This window comes from Ovis aries, chromosome 12 (genome assembly GCF_016772045.2).
Source record: "Ovis aries strain OAR_USU_Benz2616 breed Rambouillet chromosome 12, ARS-UI_Ramb_v3.0, whole genome shotgun sequence".
Classification (NCBI taxonomy): Eukaryota; Metazoa; Chordata; class Mammalia; order Artiodactyla; family Bovidae; genus Ovis; species Ovis aries.
The window spans coordinates 40,574,855-40,600,108 of record NC_056065.1 but is presented as its reverse complement, the minus strand read 5'-3'; the positions used below and the strand labels follow the sequence as shown (position 1 = coordinate 40,600,108).

General features: G+C 41.5%; 1 protein-coding gene across 15 annotated transcripts in view; it reads left to right on the top strand.

Annotated features, from left to right (window-relative positions):
• VPS13D (vacuolar protein sorting 13 homolog D) overlaps positions 1 to 25,254 on the top strand; it is a 267,380-nt gene that overhangs the window by 134,435 nt on the left and 107,691 nt on the right. For 13 of the 15 annotated variants that reach the window (XM_042257233.1, XM_012187296.3, XM_042257230.1 and 10 more), the window contains 9 exons: positions 539 to 647; positions 7,667 to 7,830; positions 9,029 to 9,137; positions 11,216 to 11,395; positions 13,598 to 13,714; positions 14,839 to 14,988; positions 17,857 to 18,006; positions 18,965 to 19,061; positions 21,246 to 21,394. In XM_042257233.1, the coding sequence (XP_042113167.1) occupies positions 539 to 647; positions 7,667 to 7,830; positions 9,029 to 9,137; positions 11,216 to 11,395; positions 13,598 to 13,714; positions 14,839 to 14,988; positions 17,857 to 18,006; positions 18,965 to 19,061; positions 21,246 to 21,394 (1,225 nt within the window). Of the gene's footprint in view, positions 1 to 538; positions 648 to 2,131; positions 2,243 to 7,666; positions 7,831 to 9,028; positions 9,138 to 11,215; positions 11,409 to 13,597; positions 13,715 to 14,838; positions 14,989 to 17,856; positions 18,007 to 18,964; positions 19,062 to 21,245; positions 21,395 to 25,254 lie in introns of those variants that run through there. The other 2 variants (XM_060396485.1, XR_009595826.1) reach the window with 2 other exon arrangements.

Genomic DNA, 25,254 nt, shown 5'->3' with positions numbered 1-25,254 from the left:
TAATTGAAATAGGAGAATAATCTAAATAAAATCTCATCAAAATACACTAAAGTATAGTTAAGGCTGCAGCAATTCCATAAAACTTAGGCTTCTTAAGCCCAGAGAAACACAACAGGGTAGAATTGGAGGAGGTGATAATGAACCCTTTGTTTTCTTTTCACCCTAAAGGAACTTCTGATTTCTTGCTAAGATGTGAGGATGCAGTAACGCTGATCATCTTCCTGGCAAACAGTAGAGCCAATTCTTGGACCTTTGGAATGTCTGGATTGGTTTTTTCCCTCTAAAAATATATAGTCATCCTTTTATGTCAGAATTTCACTTTTATGTATATCTTCTGACAAATGAATCTTTGAACTATGCAGGAGAACAACACGACCTTGATCTTTCTGCATCTTGAGTCAGACTTTTTCTTCCATGATTAAAAAAAGTTTTCTATATAGTGGAGGTTTAGGCATCTGCTTATGAATACTTGAATACATGTGTGTGGGGTGGGGAGGGTGTGTGTGTATTGTGACTGTTACTGTTTTTTCAATTCTAGTTTACAGGAGGGGACAGGACGGCCTGTGACTTCCAACAAAGCCATTACTTGTGCAGAGCTCGTTTTGGATGTCTCACCGAAGACACAGAGAGTCATTTTAAAGAAGAAGGTAAGAGAGCCTAGAACTTTGAGTTTAGAATAAAAGATTTAGAATAAAAGTTAGAATAAGAGACAGGCTGCCTGGCCCATCCCCTCCTTTTGCAGATGAGCAGGTGGAGACCGAGGCCTGGGCTCAGGGTGGAACTTGGGTGTCCTGACAGCTCCAACTGGGGTTCTCCCCTCTGTCCTGCTATGCCTACTCTACGAATCCTAAGTCCCTCTCATCTTTGATACCCTTCTTGGAGAACTCAGTTCTTGAATTTTTTTTCTTTCCAAATTTGTGATTTGTTGTTTTCCTTTTTTTCTGTTGTAACACTCCCCTAATCTACTTTTCCCTGAACTCAATGGAAAAATGATCACAGTGACAGTTTTTCCCCTATTTATGGCAACATTCTTTTCCAGTTTAGGAAAATGTGTATGCTAGTAGATATAGATATTGAAAGAAAGAGTAAACTCTGACCAGAAATATTGTGGCTGACAGAAGGACTAGAAAGAAATAGTTGAGGCTTCAAAATGAACATTGTTTGAGAACAGAGGTGCAGAAAATCACTGTAAGAGGAAGGAGATCACTAACTAATTTGTTGAAACACACTCACCCGAGGAGTGTGTTCCAGAAAATTTTGCATAATGTAAGTTATATGATCCAGAAATAATGCTGACAGAGGAAACATGTAAGTGGCCCTCATGCTGATGGAGAATGTGCCTTTATCACCTGAAGTGGCGTCAGTTGTGGCAGTAGGGAGTGCAGGTGGTTGGTGACTCAGTTGGCTCTGAGGTTGTACAACTCTTCTCACATCTTTAATGGCGGGGAGAGGGGGGAGAGATTCAAGTTATTTCACATTTTGCACATCAAATGAAACTTTAATACATGGATTTTTAATTCAGTTTTATATTTTTTAACGACTTTAGTGATACATAATTCATACACCATACCAATCGCCCACTTAAAATATATAGTTCACTGTGTTTTAATATATCCACAGTATGTACAACTATAACCACACTCAATTTTAGAACATTTTCATCACTCAGGAAAGAACTCTATATCCTTTAGCTATCACATGCACATTCCCTTTATTTCCCAGCCCTAGGCAATCATTAATCCACTTTCTGTCACTGTAGACTCCCCTCTTCTGGACTTCCATGTGAGTGGTCTTTAATGAGGAACTTCTTTCACTTATCCTGATGTTTCTAAGGTTCATCCATCTATCAGTCTAACAGTACTTCTCAGATTCCTTACCTATCTAAGCCACTAGGGAAGCCCAGTACTTCTACATGTATTTCTATATCATACCATTTGAATGTCACATAATTCAAATTTGCTTAAAATGTTATCACACTCTTTTATATAAGACTGTGTTAGATACATTTTAGAAATAAGACTTGGGAATGGTGATGAGTAAACAGAGCATGTGCCAGAGGATGTTTAGTCTGCTGTACAATTGTGCTCATTTCACATGCTAGTAAGGTAATACTCAAAATCTTTCAAGCTAGGCTTCAGGACTATGTGAATCAAGAACTTCCAGATGTACAAGCTGGGTTTAGAAAAGTCAGAGGAACCAGAGATCAAATTGCCAACATTCATTGGATCATAGAGAAAGCAAGGTAATTCCAGAAAAACATCTACTTCTGCTTCATTGACTACATGAAAGCCTCTGACTGTATGTGCTGTGTGCTTAGTCGCTCAGTCATGTCCCACTCTTCACAACCCCATGGACTGTAGCCCACCAGGTTCTATCCATGGGGATTCTCCAGGCAAGAATACTGAAATGGGTTGCCTTGCCCTCCTCCAGGGGATCTTCCCAACCCAGGGATTGAACTCAGGTCTCCTCATTGCAGGCTGATTCTTTACTACCACCAGGGATCACAACAAGCTGCGGAAAATTCTTAAGAGAATGGGAATACCAGACCACCTTACCTGTGTCTTGAGAAACCTGTATGTGAGTTAAGAAGCAACAGTTAGAACCTTATATGGAAAAACAGACTGGTTCCAAATTGGGAATGGAGTAAGACAAGGCTGTGTACTGTCACTCTGTTTATCTATGTACTCATGCAGAGTACATCATGTGAAATGCCAGGCTGGATGAATCACAAGCTGGAATCAAGATTGCCAGGAGAAATATCAACAACTTTAGATATGCAAATATTACTACTCTAATGGTAGAAAGTGAAGAGGAACTAAAGAGACTCCTGATGAGGGTGAAAGAGGAGAGTGGAAAAGCTGGCTTAAAACTCAGCATTCAAAAAATTAAGATATGGTGTCCAGTCCCATCACTTCATGGCAAATAGAAGGGGAAAAAGTGGAAGCAGTGACAGATTTTCTTTTTGTGGGCTCCAAAATCACTGCAGACAGTGACTGCAACCATCAAATTAAAAGATGCTTGCTCCTTGAACTGGAGAAGGAAATGGCAATCCACTCCAGGACTATAGCCTGGAAAATCCCATGGACAGAGGAGCCTGGTAGGCTACACCCCATGGGGTCACAAAGAGCTGGACACAACTGAGCGGCTTCACTGTTCCTTGAAAGGAAAGCTATGACAAACCTAGACAGAGCCTTAAAAAGCACAGACATCACTTTGGTGACAAAGGTTCGTATAGTCAAAACTATGGTTTTTCCAGTAGTCATGTATGGATGTGAGTGTCGGGCCATAAAGGAGGCTGAGTGCTGAAGAATTGATGCTTTCAAATTTTGGTGCTGGAGAAGACTCTTGAGAGTCCCTCGAACTTTAAGGAGATCAAACCAGTCAATCCTAAAGGAAATCAACCCTGAATATTCACTGGAAGGACTGATGCTGAAGCTGAAGCTCCAATACTTTGGCCACTGGATGCGAAGAACTGATTCATTTGAAAAGACCTGGATGCTGGGAAAGATTGAAGGCAAAGGAGAAAAGGGCGACAGAGGATGAAATGGTTAGATAGCACCACTGACTCAATGAACATAAATTTAAGCAAACTCTAGGAGATAGTGAAGGACAGGGAAGCCTGGCGTGTTGCAGTCCATGGCATCACAAAGAGTCAGACACGACTTAGTGACTGAACTACAACAACAACAAAAAGAGACCGTGAGAGTTAGTAATTGAAAGTAAACAATTTTCTTCTATTGAAAGTTTTGAAAAAGGAAATTTTGAAAGGTAGTAATTTAAAAATAAAAGTCTGACAGAAATCAAGGAATTGGGGGGAAAAATGGGGAAGAGTCCTTGGAGGTGATTCAGATGACCTTCAAAGAAGTGTTGACATTGATGAGGATGATAGAGTGAATGAAAGTCAACTCAGGAGAAAGATGATTTTTCAAGTGGGATATAATCACAGATGTGATCAGAAAACATGAATCATGAATATACTGGTGATTTCCAAGGCCTATGTGACTGTTAAGTAAACAAAACCAAAATTTTTAAACTAAATAGCAAAAGCATTTAAAATAAAAATTGTAATTTATACACTTTCACGTTTGTTATATTACTTGATGAAGATGAAAACTGGTAAATGAGAGGGCAGGTGATAAGTGAGTTACATTGACATCTAAGACTAGACAGTTCTTTGGATAGGTGCTAGGAAATGGATCTGTGTATTTAAATTAGAAACCAGGAGGTTGACGTCTTAGATTTTTGTTTTTTTACTTTTTATTTTTAAGTATCTCAGATTTGCAGGAAACTTGGCAGAAATTCTGTAGAAGTGGAGTCCTGTTGCTGGTGATTTTAATGTTAGCAATTGCTTAAGGTGGTGTCTTGGAGAAGGCAATGGCACCCCACTCCAGTACTCTTGCCTGGAAAATCCATGGACGGAGGAGCCTGGCAGGCTGCAGTCCATGGGGTCGCTAGGAGTCGGACTGAGCGACTTCACTTTCACTTTTCTCTTTCATGCGTTGGAGAAGGAAATGGCAACCCACTCCAATATTCTTGCCTGGAGAATTCCAGGGATGGCGGAGCCTGGTGGGCTGCCCTCTATGGGGTCGCACAGAGTCGGACACGACTGAAGCAACTAAGCAGCAGCAGCAGCAGCAGCAGCAAGGTGGTGTCTGCCAGGCTTCTCAACTGTGAAGGAAGTTTTTCTTTTTCCTTTTTTTTGTAAATATAAATACCTTCGAGAGGTACTTTGAGACTCTGTAAATATACTGTTCCTCATCAGGTTTCCTATGTATGTATGCTTGCATGCATGTGTATTAGCTTGATCTTCCAAACAGGACACTATAAATGATGGGAATTGGTTTCTCACAGTTCTTCTGGAGGCTGGGAGGTCTGAGATCAGGGTGCTGGGCAATTCGGTTCCTGTAGAGGGCTCTCTTCCTGGTTTGTAACTGCTGCCTTCTCACTCTATCCTCAAATGGCAGAGAAGTGCCGGGCAGGGGCGAGAAGAGAGGGGAAAGCAAGCCCTTTGGTGTCTAAGGGCACTGATCTTGACAGAAGACCCCCACCCTCATGACCTCATCTAAACTTGATTATTACCCGGAGGCCCCATTTTCATTACAGCTGAGGGTTAGGTCTTCAGCATAAGGGGTTTGCAAGGAGTTTGCAGGGCACAGTTTTGTCTCCAGCTTTATGTGTGTCTCTGTGGCTTCCTGTCTAATTCAGTTTGTTTTCTGTTAGTGTCAGGATTTATTTTTGCTCTCAGTTCTCCTGTTTGGCCAGTGGGAGTGCCTTTAACCTTCTGTGTCCTTTGACATAGTGCCCCCCTCGTTCCTTGAGCACTCTCATACTTCGTGACACAGCAAGTTATTTTGGGCTCATTTTATACTTTCCCTGAAGCATTCCTGGAATTTGCTACTTCTTTAAGGAACCCTGATTCCTTTTATCAGAGAATGGAATTTAGAAACTTAAGATACATCCACTGGTGCCCTTGTTGCTGTTGTGTCACTGATCCCAGGCCCTCTCAAGGCACAGACCTAGGGGTTGTATGTATACATGATATGTATATGCACACACAGGCACATAAGCATCTTGGTATATACATATGTGCATATGCACCACAATACACCATCACATGCCCCCCAGCCTTCTCCTTTCCTCTAAAACCTAAAAGGTTTTAGGACTAAATTGTATGGGAAGGGGTCAAGGGAAGAGAACTGGAAGGAGAATGATGCATCTCAGATTTTTAAATGAAGGTTTGGGTAGTTTCCAGTGATGATGAGCCTGTTCATATGGGCAGGCAATAGCAGAATCCATATATGAAAACTTGATTCCACCTGGGCATTTGGGCTTTGCTTCCCAATCTGGAACACCTCCAGGAAAACTGAGATGCTCCATGTGGTTTTGGTGCTCGGGATCGATGTGTTTCCTGACTCTGAACAGAGAAGTAAGCATGAGGGGACTGCGGGTGGAGACATGCAGCTGAGTTCTGTCTGTGTTCACGGTTGCAGGAGGCAGTAGCACACAGTAGAAAGAATGCCGTATCTTCTAGATTTGAGTTCTGGCCTTGCCACGTAAAGGTGATACCTGCCTTCTCACATTCCTTCCTGAGCCTCATTTTCCCATTGATCTCCCGGGTTTAAGATACTATACATAGCGTGCTGTGTAAAGAGATGTAATCATGATAACATTGCCAACATTTATTGAGACATTACCCTGTGCCAGGCATGTACACTTATCACAAGAACCCTCAGAGGTAGCTTAATATCCCTGTTTGAAAAATCAGGAAAGACCAGCTCTGAGAAATTTAGTAACTGAGCCATTGTCGCTTAGCGAGTAATGAAGCAGCTGGGTCTCAAATCCTGGCATTCAACTCCAGCATTCATATTACTTTCTCAGGTTTTACTTTGGAGAATGTAACGGAAAAGCTGTTTTTCCAGTGTGAGGCAGTGTGTGGATGCATATGTGGAACCCAGAATATGATCCTGACAGGTCTAGCTGGAGTATTCATTCCCATAGAAAGAGTCTTCTCAATGGTTTGGTGTTACTGAAATGAAATTATATGGATTGTTAGAACGGTAGTGTGGCAGAGTGGTGAAGTGTGTCATCCCTCCACTCACCCGGTGGGAATTCAAACCTTCAGTCCACCACCTACTAGTTATGTGACCACGCTGGAGTTTCTTTATCTCACTGAGACTTAGCTTCTTCATTTGTAAGTCAGGGTAATAATAGTATATACTTCACTGGATTGTTTTGAGGTTTAAGTGAATTACTGTGTATAAATCACAGTGATCAATCAGTGGTTGACACATAGTAAATATTCAGTAGATGTTATTACTATTATTATTGCTTCTCATGGATTGGCCTGGAAGTCCAAGTGCTGTTTATAAAATATTGCTAAGGAGAAAATATATTTAGAATTGTTAGCAACAATTTAGTATAATTTCTGAATATAATCAGCATAATACTGAACACAGTTGACTTGAGAATTGGAAAACGTCAGTGTAGTAGGTATCGCTTAGTAGCTCAGTCTTGTCTGACTCTTTGCCACCCCATGGACTGTAACCCACCAGGCTCCTCTGTCCATGGGGATTCTCTAGGCAAGAATACTGAAATGGGTTGCCATGCCCTCCTCCGGGGGATCTTCCTAACCCAGGGGTTGAACCCAGGTCTCACACATTGCAGGTGGATTCTTTACCATCTGATCTACCAGAGAAGCCCTCAGTGTAGTATGCGTCCATGATAAACATGGGATGACGGAGAGCCCTGGTAAATTCTTGTTGTCTGCCAGTCATGAGCATCACAAAAGACCAAGTACTGAGAATACTGTGTATACTTTATATAATTGGATCTCTCTTCCACGTAAGGACATGGAGGATTACTATCAGGAAGAGCAGTTAACAGCTACTGAAGGGAAATTAGATTGAACCTCGACTCACTACTTGCTCAGTAAAATTTTGAAGTTTACATTATTAGGGCTTTTTTTGTTTTGTTTTGTTTCAAAGAGTTTAGCAGATTTCATCCAAACTGTTACTAGGGGTTGAAAATAATGAAGTTTGGATTAAGTATCTGTTAGTATCTAATGTGGAAAATGTCCTTTTTAGTACAGTTCCTCCTTGAGAACTCATCCAGCCCTTGTATGGAGCTGTGTCTGCACATGATGGCTCTTTCTGTCTCTGCCCGACAGGAACCAGGGAAGCGCTCTCAGCTGTGGAGGATGACTGGAACAGGCATGCTGGCCCACGAGGGCTCTTCCGTGCCTCACAACCCCAGTGAGCCCTCGGCCACCCGCTCCGCCGAGGGCTCTGCCATCTTGGATATAGCTGGTCTTGCTGCAGTCACTGACAACAGGTAACTTCCTAGGCAGCTTCTGATTCAAGTTCACTGCTTTCAAATTCAGACTCAGAGGAAATGTATACCCAAAAGCTATAGTTTAGAAGTGAAATAAGAATTTGCTTTTTCTTCCACAATAGAATTTTATTTCCAAATATAAGTATTGGGTTTTTTGTTTTAAAAGTTATTACGGAAATGCCCATGGAGACGTTAAAAAAAAAAAAAATCAAACAAGAGGGATATGTTATGAAAAGTGAATTTGTTTTCAGCCAAACGTCTATCTGCCATTGCTCCCTAGAAGTGAACGTGCTCAGTCACTTCAGTCATGTCCGACTCTGCAGTCCCATTAACTGTAGCCCGCCAGGTTCCTCTGTCCGTGGAGTTTTCCCAGCAAGAATACTGGAGTGGGTTGCCATGCCCTCCTCCAGGAGATGTTCCTCACCCAGGGGTTGAACCCACATCTCTTGCATTGCAGATGGACTCTTCACTGCTGAGCCACCGGGGAGGCCCGAGACGCCCTTGGCGAGCACCCGTTTGTAGTTGACAGGGCCCCTGATGGTCATAACTTCAGCCGCACTTTGGGAGGCATTTCATGGCCAGAGCTCCCTAGAAGGGAAAAGTTTGGTTTTTAATCTAAGAATTTTGTTAAATCTTTTGAAAGCAGAAATAAATCATTAAGAAAATAATCAAATGTGTTTTTATGACTCAACTCCTTGAATTCAAATCAGCTCTTTAACTTTGAATAAGTTATTAGCCTATAGCTCCGTTTGCCCATGTAGTCAGTGTCTGTTTTCAGGTAATACCTTGTTTACTTCCAAAATGACTTTATAGGACTTACAAGTTAAAACTCAATATAAAATAAAAGTATTTGGAAATAAAAGAGAAAAGATTTTTGAAAATATTTTTAAAACTCTTTGCATACTGCATGAGACTGCATGATAACTTGTCATTATGAGAAAGCAAGAAAACCCATATTGCATTTATTAAATTATGAATCCCTAAGTATTTGTATTTGTTGACCTCACTGCTTTCCATTTTATTTTCTTCTTTCTTCATCGAGAGATAACCTAATTGCCATAGGATTCAAGCAAACTGTCTGTTAGATTTCCAGGGCAGAAGATATTAGAAGCTAGAAGTGTAAAACCATCATCCTGATATTCTCTTTAGACCTGAAGTGTTTGACTCACAGGACTCGTTGCTTTTTCCTTTCTTCCAGATACGAGCCACTAATGCTTAGGAAGCCTGACCGTAGGCGGAGCACAACCCAGACTTGGAGTTTCCGAGAAGGGAAGCTGACCTGTGGGCTTCATGGGCTGGTGGTCCAGGTCAGTAGGTTTTGGCATCCTCAGTTGGAACAAGCAGTAGTTGAGCCTTTTTTTCCGAAACAGAGTCTCATTTAGGATATACATGAGATGTTGAATGGGGAGAAAAAAAATAATAGAGCAAATACGTATTATTTTATTTTAGTCAGGAAAACCATGAAGCTTAGTGCATCTGTGTGTATTTACCCAGGAAATGTTCTTGAAGGTGACATACAAGAAATGTTTTGGGAATGGTTGCCTCTGAGTGATGTCCCCACCCCCACCCCCCACCCCCAGCCTTGGCTTATCTGGATTTTTTTTTCCTTTGATGAGATAAATTACCTATGAAGTTTTAAAAAGAGAGAGAGAAAAATGTCACCTAAAAGCTCACCATAAGTTAGATGGGTTTGTTTTATACCTGTGAAGTTAAAACTGCCTTTTATAAAGTGTTCTATGAGATGGTGAATAATTTCCAAGTGCTCTGCAAGCTCTAGATTCTGTTTACTTGTGCGTTCTTAGTAGTGCCCAAATAAACATCTAATTGTAGCAAATGTCAAAATTAAGAGTACTGGTCAAATCTCCCCTGCCTTCAACTAAGCATGCAAAACTCCTGGGTACTTTATAAGCAAACATGTGTTTGGAAAATTACCAGGAATTTGGATTTTCTCTCCTTCTGGCTTCAGGCCAAGAATGGTACCATGGCTCTGAAATGGGTAACTGGGAAGATATATGAGAGGTTTGGGCATAGAGCTTCTGCCTCAGTTTTACCCAAAAGGCAAACGCTAGAACATCAGGCCCAGGCTAGGTCTTAGTGTGTTTGACCTGGAGGAAACCTGGCTGTCCTTCCATAATGGGAGCTGTTCTCCAGGGCAGCAAGCAAAACTGTAAGGAGCCTCTGACTGCTGTTTGGTGAGATTTATTTTCTTTATCTCTATTGCCCTGAGCTTTTTTCATCAAAGACAAGCTGCTTATATGAAACACACATCTGGAATGGATTTGTGATTTTCAATTAGCAGTACAGTTCAGACTTCTAGAGGCAAAAGAGGGCTTGTTATAATTGTTGGGTTCTGTGTCTGACCCCGACTTTACTTCTGGTTTGTTTCTAAAGCCCTTGTAATTCCAGTTCTTTTAGAGGATCCCCTCGCCCTGCAAATCCCTTTCTGGTGTTTGTTGTTTCTTGAATCTATTTCATCATTTGTCTGGTTGTGAGCGACCCTATAACAACAGTATTCAACAAAGCAAAATGTGTTTTGGTTAGGGAAATAAGCTTGTTTCAATCTTATTATTCTGAATAAAGTAATTGAAGCCATTAAAACATTTTCTGACACTACCCTTATAAGGTTGTATGCACATTCTTCTAAACCTGAAACAGTCATAAAATGTTTCTCAATGTTGAAATCTGTCCTATAAACCCAGCCTAAATTTTCCTTCTCATTACTCACTGTTTAAAAACTAACAAGGAGGAATCTAGACACTTTTGCTATCATTTTCTCTAGCCCTGTGTGCACTCTCCCAAAGGCATCCTATAGACTTTCCGTTTTTACTTGTGGCATGTAGCAAGAAGGTGTTTTTCTCCAAAGGCCCTCATATCAATGACGTTCACAATTCCATTTTATTTTAGAAAAGGCACCATCTTGGATATTTGGTGGTCCAGCCATATGCATGTTGGGGAGGTTTTCAATTCAGAATTTGCTTTTTATTGGAAAGCTGAGTGATGATGATAATTTTTAAATTTTCAGAATGTTTCAGATTTTTAAGCCAGCCCTAGGGAGAACACTCAAAGAAACAGGACTTTTGGTACTTTATTTTTTATGCTCATCTTAATGACTAGAAGTTATCACTAAACTAGCATACTGCTCTATTTGTGGAATTATCTTACCCAGAATTTCCTAAATTCATGCAGTATAAGTTTCCATCTTGCCCTAGTAAGTCTACTGTTTTTTTTATCAACTCTAAGGCTGAAAAAACAGTACAAGTTTTGCTGTATGTTGACCTTCACCCTTCAGAAGTGAGTTTAAATTTGGTGACTTGTTTCAAATGACATGTTAAATTGTCAGTTAGTGCCTTTGCCTTTTCTCATACATCTTTCCTCTGTCCTTTAGGCCAAAGGAGGGCTCTCTGGTTTGTTTGATGGAGCTGAAGTTGTTCTTGGTCCGGACACTTCCATGGAGCTTCTGGGGCCAGTTCCACCTGAGCAACAATTTATTAACCAAAAAATGAGGCCTGGTTCTGGAATGCTATCCATTAGAGTTGTTCCAGATGGACCAACTAGAGCGCTCCAGGTGATACTTTATTGTAAGAACTGACATGAAACTCAGTGTTCTCCCTGTGAGTCATTCAATGAATATTTATTGAAATATCTATGCTGAACATGAGGATATCGTGTCTTTATTTATAAAATGGGGATAAGACCTGCCTTACAAAGTTGTTATAAGGATTAAAGTATAAGTAAGATACAAGATGGTATTTTAAAAAGTATAAGAATTAATTTATTGTAACTTATAAGGAAATGCAGGAGACCTCAGTTTGATCCCTGGGTTGGGAAGATCCCCTGGAGGAGGGCGTGGCAACCCAGTCCAGTATTCTTGCCTGGAGAATCCCCACGGACTGAGGAGTCCATTGGGTTGCAAAGAGTCGGACATGACTGAGCGACTAAGCACAGCACAAGGAAAAATAATCTGAAAAAAAAAAGATAAATATATATGTATAACTGAATTACATGCTATACACACGAAACTAACACAACATCGTAAATCAACTATTTATGTCATTTAAAAAAAAGGATGAGTAAAAACAAAGTATGAGAATTAAAGAAGATACTGTCAAGAATAGTGCATATTATTATCCATCATTATATATGTTTATTATATATTTAAATAATTGATATATTAATAACAGTAACAACAACAAGATCTATGAGGTCTGTAATCAGACAGTTTAAAATGTTATGGTTTGAAAGTAGGAGTGGAAGGTGTTATGAGTAGTATCTAGAAAGGATTTGTATGCCCAGATTCGGAGAGGGGCTTTCTAAGCTAAGTAATACTTAAGGTGAGCTCTAAAGGTTAACTGGAAGGAGTTAGCCAAATCAAGAAGGAAAGACAGGGGACTCCCTAGCTGTCCAGTGGTTAAGACTGGGCACTTCCAATGCACGGGCGAGGGTCTGATCCTTTTCAAGGGAACTAAGATCCTACATGCCCTGTGGTGTGGCCAAAAAGAAGAAGAAGGAAAGGCAGGGGCACTGTGCCCTAAGAGTGAGAGTGTTAACTCAGCAGTTATTTACGGAGCACCTGTTAGAGCCAGGCACAGTTTTACATACTGAACCTAGACTAGTGAACAAACAAAGTTCCCTGCTGTGTTGGAGCTTACACTGTAGTGGAGAAGATAAACCATAAACAATAAACAAAGTAAGTACATTATATATATTTGGAAGGTTGATAAGTGAAGGCCTGGAGATAGAAAAGAATGATCTGACTGGGCCATAGAATGTGCTAAGAAAGAGGCAGGAGACTGTAGAAGGGGCCAGAATGTTAAAAAAAAGCCTGATACATGCTAAAGATTTTGTGTTTTTTCTATGGCAACAAAGAGTCAAGAGGGTGCCGTGATCAGAAATTTATTTTGACTTGCTCACTTTGGCTGCAGTGTGGAGAGTTGGAGTGGAATGAGATTGGAAACGGAGAAAAAGCCAGTTAGGAAAGACCTGGATGAGAGGTGGTGATTCAAACCAGAATACACAGCAAGTGATGGACATGAGGAGACTGAACAGAAATGATTAGAAATGAAAGCTTATTAAGGAGTAGAGTTGGTCAGATTGACTGTGGGGATGAGAGAGAGGAAGTAGTCAAGAGTGGCCTTCAAAATTTCAGTTTGGTCATTTAAGAGGATGATAATCTACATCACAAAGAGATGTATATAGAGTAGACTTCTGAGGGAAAACGAGGAGTTAAGTTTTGAACTTATTAAGTATATGATATCTACAGGAAAATGTCCAGAAGTCAGTATAAGTATGGGTCTGTAGCTCAGGAAGAGGTCTGTGCTGGAAACAGGGATTTACCAGGGCTTGATGAATTCGATTTAAGGAAAAAGAAAAGATGCTGATGATACATAACAGTGACCTCTCTGAGACAGTATACCCTAATCCACAACACTTCTTTAAAAAGCACCCTTCTCTTAAGGCAAAAAACGAATGCTGTGATCCTGAGCTTTGCATATTTTGACTTGAGCTATAATTCTGGATCACCTACAGATGCCTATCCCACACTGTATGAAACTCTCAAGGTCCACAGCTTGGTGTTAGTCATACAGACTCAAAACCAAGTTTGCTTCATTATTACATAAATCTTCCCTTAGCAGTGCTTTGGAAACCATTAACTTCCATAGGATTATTGAGTGCATGGTGACTTTTGACTCATACAATTGGTGTGGAGTGTGTTTTGCAGTGGAAGTGTGAGCCCTCTTAATAAGTACAGTGTTTTATTTGACCTCAGATAACAGATTTCTCCCAACGGAAAAGTGACCGTTCATCATATGAAGTGGATGAACTTCCTGTTACTGAACGAGAGCTGCGGAAATTAAAGAATCCAGACACAGAGCAGGAATTGGAAGTACGTTTGAACCCTTGCAAGGTCACATCTTCATTATAAATTGGTTTGGAATTTTGCTGTTTGATTTTCTCAGTTGAGACCTTTTTTCATTTTTGTTTTTTCTTTCTGTCCTCTATGACTTCTAAGTATCCTTGTTACTTCATAGTACTTAATGTTATCACAACATGAATATGTGAATATGTTAGTTAAATAACAGCTCAGGTCAAATCAGAATGTAACAAACATTGTTGCTGCTGCTGCTGCTAAGTTGCTTCAGTCGTTTCCGACTCTGTGCGACCCCATAGATGGCAGCCTGCTAGGCTCCTCTGTCCCTGGGATTCTCCAGGCAAGAGTACTGGAGTGGGTTGCCATTTCCTTCTCCAATGAATGAAAGTGAAAAGGGAAAGTGAAGTCGCTTAGTCGTGCCTGACTCTCAGCGACCCCATGGACTGCAGCCCGCCAGGCTCCTCTGTCCATGGGATTTTCCAGGCAAGAGTACTGGAGTGGGGTGCCATTGCCTTCTCCGAACAAACATTGCTAGAGTAAGATGAAAAAATAAAGAATTTAAACAGGACCGAAGACTGAGAATAAGCAAACTAGATCTTATCTTTTTTTGGCTCCAGCTGACTCTGACATCTTCCTTCCTCTGTCCCTGTTTGGGCATTGGAAAGAAAGTGACAGGTTTGGAAAGGAACATGAGATGAGTGTGATAAAGCACACTTATTCCTCATTTATTCAGTAATCTTCTGAAAAAACATAAATGCCTATATGTACAGCACTAGATTGGATGTTATGGATGTTCAATGAATGACTTAAGGAGAGCTTGCCTCCCGAATAGGGAGAAAGATTCTCAAACAATTATTTTCCTGTAATAAAATGCAAAATGTCATCAGTGCTCCAGCAGAGGTTTTATCATATGACTGCTGAGTTCTGGTTGGGGTGAGGAGTATGCCTGGAGAGGAAGGCTTCTAGTGAGATGATGAAATTTGAGCCATCCAGGTGAGAATCACAACTCTTCTTTAGGTGGTGTTCATTGGCTCAGAGGCAGAATAGAGGGACTTAAAGCGTGTGTTTCCTCGTGCTCTCCTGGCCACCTTAAGCTCTGATTTAAATTGCCAGTGTGTCATATTCTGGTTTTCTTTCAGGTGCTTGTGAAGTTAGAAGGTGGAATTGGGTTGTCTTTAATTAATAAAGTCCCAGAAGAACTGGTCTTTGCAAGTCTTACAGGAATCAACGTGCACTACACACAGCTGGCCACCAGTCACATGCTTGAACTCAGCATACAGGATGTACAGGTGAGTGGGGGAGGCTCAGAACTTGGTTTTTTTTTTTTTTCTTCCTGCTGAACAGCTGACCAGATCAGCCTTTAATGTTCTAGGAACTTCAGTGCTCTGGTGCAAATTTCTTGTGGCTGTCAAAAAATTGTCCTATGAAAAGAATCATTTTTACCTACATTTGTCTTTACTGATTTTTCCAGATAGCAGAATTCTGAATATAGTAGCTAGTCTATCAGTAACTTGGAGAACTTAGTCACGGTGGCACAGAAGAAGGTGACTGCTGGTTCCGCATCTTGTAAACAGAGAAAACAATGAAAATTGATCTAACCATCATTTAGAGGAACTGAAGTTCACCACAGGGAGAAAAGAAAAAAGCTAGGGAAGTGAATTTGTGCTTCTGACCAAGATGGAGTACAGGGATCTGATTTACTGTCCTACCTGAAACACCCCCCAAATCCAGATAAAATAAAGAGACAACAGATTCAAGACACTAGACATCAGGCAACAAAGGACAGTGATCTCCAAAAGGTGGGGAACAAAAGATGTGAGCCTTGCATTCATTCCAGCTTTGTTGTTGTTGTTTGGTTGCTAAGTCGTGTCTGCCTCTTTGCAACCCTGTGGACTGTAGTCCCCCTGGCTCCTCTGTCCTTAGGATTTCCAGGTAAGAATATTGGGGTAGGTTACCATTTCCTTCTCCATCACTCCAGCTTGCTGCCTTGAAAAAGTTTTCAGGCCCTGCACCAGGTGGAAAGGCTGAGACAGAGCCCGTAGAGTGGATGAGCTGAACAGAACTGAGAGTCCTAGGACCAAGGCAGCCAGAGTTCATAGGACAGCAGACCTGGGAGCGGCATGCTGCACGGAAGGAAATCTCCGGAGATCAGCAGAGGACACAACAGATCAGAGGTGTACATGAGGAGACTACCTTCTGAAAAGCTCACAGGAACAGTGTCTGCAGCTCAGCCCCAGCTGCAATGGGAAAACTGATAATTATGGGACACTGGGAAGAGCCTTCCAGAAAGTCTTGGGCCTCCATGGTGCATGTTGAGGCCTGAGCTGAGCACTGCTCCAGACCTACCTAACAAATTAGTCGTATAAAAGGCTCTGAAACGATCAAGCTGTTTCCAAGTAAATTAACCGTATCCCTGAACAAAGCTCCAGATTCAGTGGAATACAGAAACATCCAACACCCAGCAGAATGAAAACCACAGTGTCTGACATCCTGTCAGAAATCATCAGGTGTGCCAAGGGGCAAGGAAAGACAATACATAATGAGAACAGTGATCATTCCAAACCAACCCAGAGTTAACACAGACATTAGAATATTCAAAGAAGGACATTAAAACTTACTATAACTGTATTCTATTCCACATGGTCAAAAAGTTAAGTGGAGACCTGGAAGATAGTCAAATCTCAAATCAAACTTCTAGAAATTAAAATGAAATGGAAAAAACACTGGATTTGATCAGAAGCAGATGACACGGTGAAGAAAAAAAATGATGATTGAACTTATAACAAGAGAAACTGTTGAAATAGAAATACCCAGAGAAAAATAATCCAAGGAATCAAAACCTAGAAACCCACAAAGAGACCAGCATCAGTGACCTGTGATAAAATTTCAATCAACCTAATATCAATACTATATAGATAATTGGAATCCCCAGAAGAGAGAGAGAGGAGAGGACAGAAAATATTTGAAGAAATTTTGACCATAAAAATTTCAAACTTAGTGAAAGCTATAAACTCACAGAAGCAGCTCAAATACAAAGCCACATTCACACCACCCCCCTTGCCACACACACACACATAATGGAAGCTATACCAAGGTACATATAATCAGTTACTCAAAACCAGTGATAAAACATCCAGACTGGAAAAGCATGTTCCTTCCAAGGAACAAAGGTGAGAATGACAACCTGTTTCTCATTGTGAACAATACAAGTGAGAAGATAGTCAGCAATGTTTTTAAAGTTGCTCAAACTCATGTCCATTGAGTTGGTGATGCTGTCTAACTAGCTCATCCTCTATCGCCCCCTTCTCCTCTTGCCCTCAGTCTTTCCCAGCATCAGGGTCTTTTCCAGTGAGTCAGCTCTTCGCATCAGATGGCTAATGTATTGGCGTTTCAGCTTCAGCATCAGTCCTTCGAGTGAATATTCAGGGTTGATTTCTTTTAGGATTGACTGGTTTGAGTTCTTCTTATTCAGGGAATTTGGAATGAGAGAGGCATCAGTAACCTGTTGGCTGAGAGTGTATGCTTTGGGGACAGAGAGAATTGGAGTCCAGTTCTCGTTCTGTCACTGACTAGGTGTACAGCCTTCAACGGGGGTGTCTCTTCTCGGTGTCTTCATCTGTGACGTGAGGACAGAGATGGTCCCCAGGAGGTTGTGGTGAGGATGCAGCTTTAATAACTCGGACAGCCTGACAGTCGTGGGACTTGCTGAGATGATCCTTGTGCAAGGACTAGCTCAGTGCTTGGCACATGATGTTGTTTACTCGCTCAGTCATGTCTGACTCTTTTTCGACCCCATAGACTGTTGCCCACTAGGCTCCTCTGTCCCAGGGATTTCCCAGGCAAGAATAGTGGAATGGGTTGCCATTTTCTTCTCCAGGGGATCTTCCCGACTTGGGGATCAAACCTGTGTCTCTTGCCTTGGCCAGCAGATTCTTTACCACTGAGCCACCAGGAAAGTACCGTTGACACACAGTACTCACCAAATAAAGTATAGCTCCTATTACTGTTACTATTACCATTATTGTTGCTGGGTTTAGTAGAGATATGTTTTTCCAAAGGTACTTTCTGAGTGACCTACATATTTCAAGACCCAGTTAAAGGTAAAAATGAAAACTGAGAAACTTGTCTGTTTTTGTCACTGCCTTTTCATGTCCCAGGTGGACAACCAGCTCATTGGCACCACTCAGCCCTTCATGCTCTACGTGACCCCTCTGAGCAACGAGAATGAGGTCATTGAGACAGGCCCAGCCGTGCAGGTGAATGCAGTGAAGTTCCCCAGTAAGAGCGCGCTGACCAACATCTACAAGGTAGGCTGGTGGACTTGCTTTGTCCTCTCACAGCCCAGGCTCTGAGCAGCAGTGCAGGCCGCAAATCGCAATAGTCCAGGGGAGTAAAGGCGCAAGCAACTCAACACGTTGTATAGCTGGATTGATGGAAGCTTCTCTTTAAACTTTATATTCTTGGTTGTGTTATTGATGATTCTCAGGTGATAGGACTGAATCCATCAGAGTGTATGTTTTTCACTATGAAGTCTCTGCAGGAAAGCATAGCATCTTCTAGACTGATCATGACCGGGCATGGTCTAGATATATTATTAATATTATAATCCATAAATTAACACACAGCGTTGTAAAACAGCTATACTTCAACAAAATAAATTAAAAAAAAAAAAATCTCAGGCTACTGGACAAGGGGTAGGAGGGGCCTGACTTGGGACAGACACCTTGAGCTGCCACGGTGTTTACTAAAAGCAGATCATACTAAAAGTGGATCATTCAAAAAATGATACGCTTTCTTTCCTGGAGAAGTCTTCATGTACAGCTAGTGTTGCAATGCTAGCTTGTCTGGGAAAATGGGAGTAAGAGGTTGCTCCTCATATTTCTGGTCGTTTGTTACCAGGGCCAGTGGGGGCCGTGCCTGCGTGTGGCCCTCACTTTCACAAGTCCAGTGCCACTCCCTGAACCAGACACCGTCCACATGAACTCAGTAGCATGGTGCATCTGAGAACGTTATCCTGACTGACTGACAGGCGAATTGTCAGTTAAGCATGGTGGATCGTGAGTTCACCATGGTGAACTGTCTATTAAACATCTTCTGGAATTTTGAGTTCATTATAACAATGGAGAGAGATGAGGCAGAAGAAAATTGGCAATATGATTATGAAATGACATTAAGAGACCATGCCGTACCACTGGGGCCTTCTTAGGTTGCAGATGAAAGTTCCTCTGACGTTCACACTGTAAATTAGAATTTCTTTCTTTCTAGCACCTGATGGTCACGGCTCAGAGATTCACGGTACAAATTGAGGAGAAATTGCTCCTCAAGCTGCTGAGTTTCTTTGGCTACGATCAAGCCGAATCAGGTAATGTCCAGTGTTCCAGGTTTGTATCTGGGAATTGGCCCTAGGGTGGCGTTTTTTAGTCTGCTTGTGAAAATAGGTAGCCTCTAGATGCCTGGTGAGCTCCCTTCTCAATTCATGGTCTGAGTGGGGAAGCTAAGGCTTAGGGTCCAGTTCTCTTTCTCAGTGTTGCCCGTTGACAGGCAGTGAGGTATACCTGCATATGGAGGGCCTTCCAGAACCCAAGCATACCCAGGGCAAGCCTTTGGGAAGCAGTCTTTTGTTCCTGTTTGTTTCTTGTTCGTTTTTTTTTTTTTTTTTTTTGACACATCTGCTTTAGGATGGCAGAAATGATATTATTCATTTAGCAGAGCACTTTGTTTCCTAACCTCTGTTTATTAAACAGACTTAGGGCCAAGAATCAGAAATCCCTTCAGCAGTTGCTTTGGTTTAGCTGAGGAAGAAAATTGGCCAGCCTCAACCCCTTAACTTTATATTTTTCACATCTATACCCTTATGCCTTAACTTAATTACAGAGGTTTCCAGTTATTTTACTATTTTTGGAGAGGGGAGTAAGGTAAGCTGTTGAAAAACCTAAATTTTCCAGTGATGCTCCAGAAATTATTTAGCTGTCGTCTCTTTGTTTAGATCCTCATCATGGCCTTTCAAGACTGTTTATACAGCTTAGAAAGAAGTCAGTAATGCTTAATCTTTTGAAGACTAAATATTAAGCCTAAAGAAGTGATAAGATTGAGACTTTTAATGTTTATCTGCCCATGTTGGCTAGGGGGAAGAAAATTCCTGGGGATCTGTGAAATAGGAACATACATGCACACAGCGCAAGAAAAATGTTTTTGCTCTTTTTATCCCGGACTTAGAATTTAAGCTTTAAGCGTATTTGGGGTCAAGAGCGAAATCCTGTCTGTCTAATGCTGCGTTCTCCACTTTGGGTGGAAACGCCAGTGTGTGTTTGTATTCAGAAAGCCACTTGAGCCTGCTGCCAGGTATCTGCTCTCTTTGGGTAACTTCCTGGGAAGTTTTACTTTAAATTTGATTGGACATGCTCTTCTTGTAAGTTGCTCTAAATAAATTTCTCCCCATGCATTGTCTAGTGGATTTAGACTTTTATAAAATCCTTGCCTGCCTTTCACTGAGGAATCTTCTCCACTTTCTATAACTATTCCTGTTCCCTGAATACAGATAAGCCTGTCTTTGTTGTGCTACCTTTTTTTTTTTTTTTGTTAAACCTATTCCCCTCTTTCTATAAATAGAACTATAAAAGCTTCCAGTGTAAATTTGTTTGATGTGTAGCTATGTATAGTCCCTTTGGTTTTATTTCTAAGGCACATAAATCCAAGTGCAAATGAGCTGCCCACACAGATGTGGGGACCAGCATCAAGCTGAAGAGCACACTGCTGTGTGTTAGCTCATGTTTGTCCCTTTTACTTCATGAGATAACAAGTGACTAATCTGCTTCCATGTGCTATCTAAGTGATGTCCAGTGGGAATTCCCTGGCAGTCCAGTAGTTAGGACTCTACACTCTCGCTACCAAGGGCCCAGGTTTGATCCCTGTTCGAGGCAGTAAGATCCCATAGGCTTCACAGTGTGACAAAAAATAAATAAATAGATAAATAAATAAATAATGACAACTGTTTGGGAGAGAGAGCATCCCTTGTCCTGATGTCGGTTCTTTATAGCCTGCAGCCTGTTTCTTTTTAAGACATTATGTTTTGCTCAGATTCATCATTTAATTGGTCATGTTCATTATGAGGAATGAAACTACGATACAAGTACTTATTTTGATATTATTTTCTGAAATAAATTAATAAATCTGGGTCATTTATAGTAATAATAATGATGATAAGGACAGGGTTTCTAGAAAGTGCGTTGCCCCATGAAAGTCAAAACTTTCCCAACCTGGATTGTTTTTTCCAGAGATTATATCTGCCAGGTGGTGCAGAGTCGCAAATCAGTAGTTTAAGCTATTGTACTTTTTTGATAAACAACGTGAACCAGATCTGCTTTTATATAGAAGTGATATCAGGACGCTATATGTATTACTGAACCCTGAAAAGGTAAATTTAAAGAGATAAATGTTTTCATCTTCCTATGAATTTCTTTTCAATGTGCCTGAAGTATTTGAATCATGAGACTTTTTAAGGAGACTTATTAAAAAAAAAACAACAACAATTCTACCTTTGTGCCAGAGGTGGAAAAATATGATGAAAACCTCCATGAAAAGACAGCTGAGCAAGGTGGGACGCCAATCCGATACTACTTTGAGAATCTCAAAATCAGTATTCCCCAGATCAAGCTGAGCGTATTCACCGCCAACAAGCTTCCGCTGGACCTCAAGGTGAGCTGCTCACCGGGGAAGTTGTGAAAACCACTTTTCCTGGGAAAAGAATGGATGTGCTTACTACCTGCCTTTTCCTGTCCAGCCTCATCATTTGTAGCAGATATTTTTACAGGTTTCCCTTTTTGAGACAGTTTATAAACTCATAAGTGTATGTACAGTTGACCCTTGAGCAGCACAGGGGTTAGGAGCACCCATCCTCCTTGAACTTGAGAATCCGCATAGAAGTTATCATTGGCCTTCTGCATATGTGGTTCTGCAGCCAAGTGCATACCACTGAAAAAAACCCACGTGTAAGTCGATGACGCAGTTCAAACCCATGTTGTTCAAAGGTCAGCTGTATCTTTCTTTTTTATTTTAATGTTGAAGTATAACTTTACTGAAGATTAAAGAGTAACAAAAGAATAAACACAGAATTACGTAAAAACCCATCTGCCCTTTGCTTAGCCCGTGGCTTATCTCAGTGAGGCAAAAGCCCATTTTGTGGACCACCCCCAGACTTGAGAGAAAAGCTGCAGCCCAGACAGTATCTTCTTTTCATGCCCAAGACACACACACCTGCCCTCCTCCTCTCCTCCTGTCTAAGTATTCATCCCTTCTTGAATGGTTGACAGCAGAAATGTCTGCCACCTTCAGGGACGACATGGTCACATACCCACTGAGATGTGGGGCCCCCACCCCACTGTACCAGCGTGTGACCCTCCTACAGAGCATCTGGATGTACACTTGACAGATGCAGTCTGAATACTGTCTTTATTTTCTACAGTAAAATCTGTTAAAAATTAAGGGATGTTCCTCAAATTCTGATACAATATTTGACTCAAAAGTCCATATACATTTTCCCCCTATACTGAGCCGCCCATTAGTATATAAGAAATGAGAGATTTTAGAGATCCATGTGTCCTTAATGATCCCCTGCTTGATAAACAAGAATTTTGGAGTTCACAGGGCTTTGTCATTGAAGATAATATAGATAGGTAATGTACAAATAGATAGGTAATGGTAGGAGTAGGAGAACTGGGTGAATGTTGAAAAGCCTTTCCTTGGGTGGAGTCTCCATCTGCCTCCCTGCAGCTGGCATCTGTTACTTCTGGTTCTTTGCTCTATTGCTCTTAAAGATATGATGGTGTCTACCTCCTCACTAACCACCAGTCTAAGACCCCACTGCCCCATGCTGCCTCTTTGAAGATGCTGCAAGGTGGTCTCTCTTTCTGAGTGGAAGGAGATAGCGACATGAACTAATAAGTAGTAGTAAAACTGGAGTCATAGATATACATACCTCTGGGTCTGCCCACGTCACAAGCAAGTGAAGCAGCCCAGGGGCGACGTGGCCCTCGGCGTGTACACAGCCCTCAGTATGTGCACAGCCCTCAGCGTGTGCACACTCCATCTGAAATGGGCAGTGCAGCTCAGCTCCAGCCCGTTGTCACGGGGTAACATGAACCCAGAGCTGCCAGATCTTCGGAATTCTTAGAGTGAAGCCGGAAATCTGGACTTTTATGTGGAATCTCCTGGTCTTTAAGTGTTGGCAACCCATTTGAATTTTTTTGTTTTTGTTTTTCAACATTGTGGGCCTAACAACACATGTGCGGACCTCATGTGCCCCACAATTTGCCTGCTCACAACTTCCAAAATAAACTTACAGGTAATAGGACAGTAGCCTGGTCCACATCAGGTCCTATTTGGATCAGGACAGGGCCAGGGTGATAGTTTCATTAAGGCAGCAAGTGGGGTGAGTGGTTGGGAATGCTGGTCGGGAACCAGGAGCTCCTGCAACCATCCTGAGAACAGCGCCTTCTCGATGGACTGTCCTGTTGGCTTAATTTGCTTTAACTTCATGTTCCCCAGGAGACCGAAGATACTTATAATCAGCATGGGAGTGGGGGAAAAACCGTGGGAAAACCACTATCTTGCTCATATTCACAAGTATCCACTTGACTTACGTGACCCTTCGGAATGGGTTTGTTTGATAAAGTATATATTCCCCCAGAACACTTGGCACTCGCCCAGCAAACCAATGTCAAGCATTTCCTGAGAGTTAAGGACTTCTTGTTTTTTAAATCATCTTACTAAGAAACACAGACACCTAACTGTTCCCTTTCAGATTCCTCCTAGTAGAAAACTTCCCCCAGACTGACAAATGCCGTGTGATTTTCTCCAGTTGAAGTGACTCTAGACCCCCAGTTCCAGGGTATTGACACTTGCCAGTTTGCTTTGCATGCAGTAAACTAGGAATCATCGAGGTCTAATGTGTCATTTGGCACTATACTGAAGGCCAAAGTTATGAGGTGTGGGCAGGGGGCACCCTGAATGTGGTACGTTAACGTTTCACACCAGGCCGTGGGAATTGGGACATCAATATTAAATCCTCAGCTTGTGGAAGTCACCATTTCATTGTGACTTGAGTTCTCCTCATGGAGTCTGGGACCCATAAAATAATGTCATTTATTCAAAGAGTTTTCTAACAGAGTAATATCCCTTGATGAGCAGTTCTTGGGAAGTGCAATCCTCTCTTTGAGATGAATAGATAACGGCTAAAAGAATAGAGTACCGTCCCAGAGCAGGAATCATGAGAGTCTGACTAAAAGGTAACTGTGTCTTTGGTATTGAAGGAATAATTATCTTGATTCTCTTGACTCCAGACCAGAAATGAGGCTGTCAGAAGTCTCAGAGGGAAGTCTCTCCAGGTTTACAGTAAGGGTACATTATTGCCAGATAGAGTGTCTGTTCAGAGGACTCAGAGCAGTCTCACAGGTGCTATCTTGATTGGATTCCTTGCTCTGCGATGGAAGAAGGGGGAGATAATAGCTCCATCTCACAAATGCAGAAAGGAGAGCAGGGCATTCCCCACCCCCACCCACCCCACCCCATTCTCCATTATTCTTCCAAGTTTGCATGTTAGAGGGCAGCAGAGTGATATGGAAAATGCCAGGTAGTTTATGTGTTCTTTTGCCTTTTTTTTTTTAAAGATCAAAAGAGTCTAGGAACCTTTAAAAGGTTTCACAAGGTGGCCTACAGCAGTCCTTTTCCCATTTAAAGCATTGGGGTATTACAAAAGAAGGGCTTTAATTGAGCAATCTAGTTTGGAAGAAAACCCACATTTTAATGGTCAGAGAGCAAGAGGGTGGGGGTAAGGGGGAATTTCAAACAAAGACACTATTTAAAAAGCCTAAAACTGTCTTCTCAAAGGCTTGAAATAATTTGTTGGGAAACTTCAGACCCTTTACTTTTTTCCTCCCCTCCCTAAATAAAAACCAGATTTGTTAAAAGGAAAAAAGATCCAGTATTGTTAATTGTATTTCACAAAGTGCCAGAGAGGGAAATATCCCTGTAGTTTTAAACACTGTCCCAAGAGGAAAATGGGCAAATACCCTGCTTCACATAAACAGTCTCTGTGTACCATAAATAAACCTTTAAAGAATGAATTCCAGACAGTTTTGTTTAGTGCAGGATAAACTGAGAAAGGAAAGGACGTGGCCCAGGGACTTGCTTGTCATCTGAGACCTTATGGCATATGGACAGGTATTTCTTCTTTAACTCTAAAGTTTCTGCAAGACTTCAGCAGGGTTTTGTTTTGTTTTGTTTTGTTTTTTTTGGTCTGGAGGAGGTAGGAATGGACAGTTTCCTATTTTTATGAGGAACTTATGAGCACAGATTGCCTTCTCCAGTGTCCATTTTATAACAGGAAACTGTCTGCTACTTGAGTAAATAAGCATCAACTTTGTACACTACTGTATTTGATTAGTCATTTAGTTACTGCAAGAAAAAGCCCTGATGGGCTCTTGCCCTCCCATCTCCTGTGCTTTGACTCGCCAGAGTGACCTGAAGGTGGCAGCGTAACTCATATCAGTGTGCCGTAG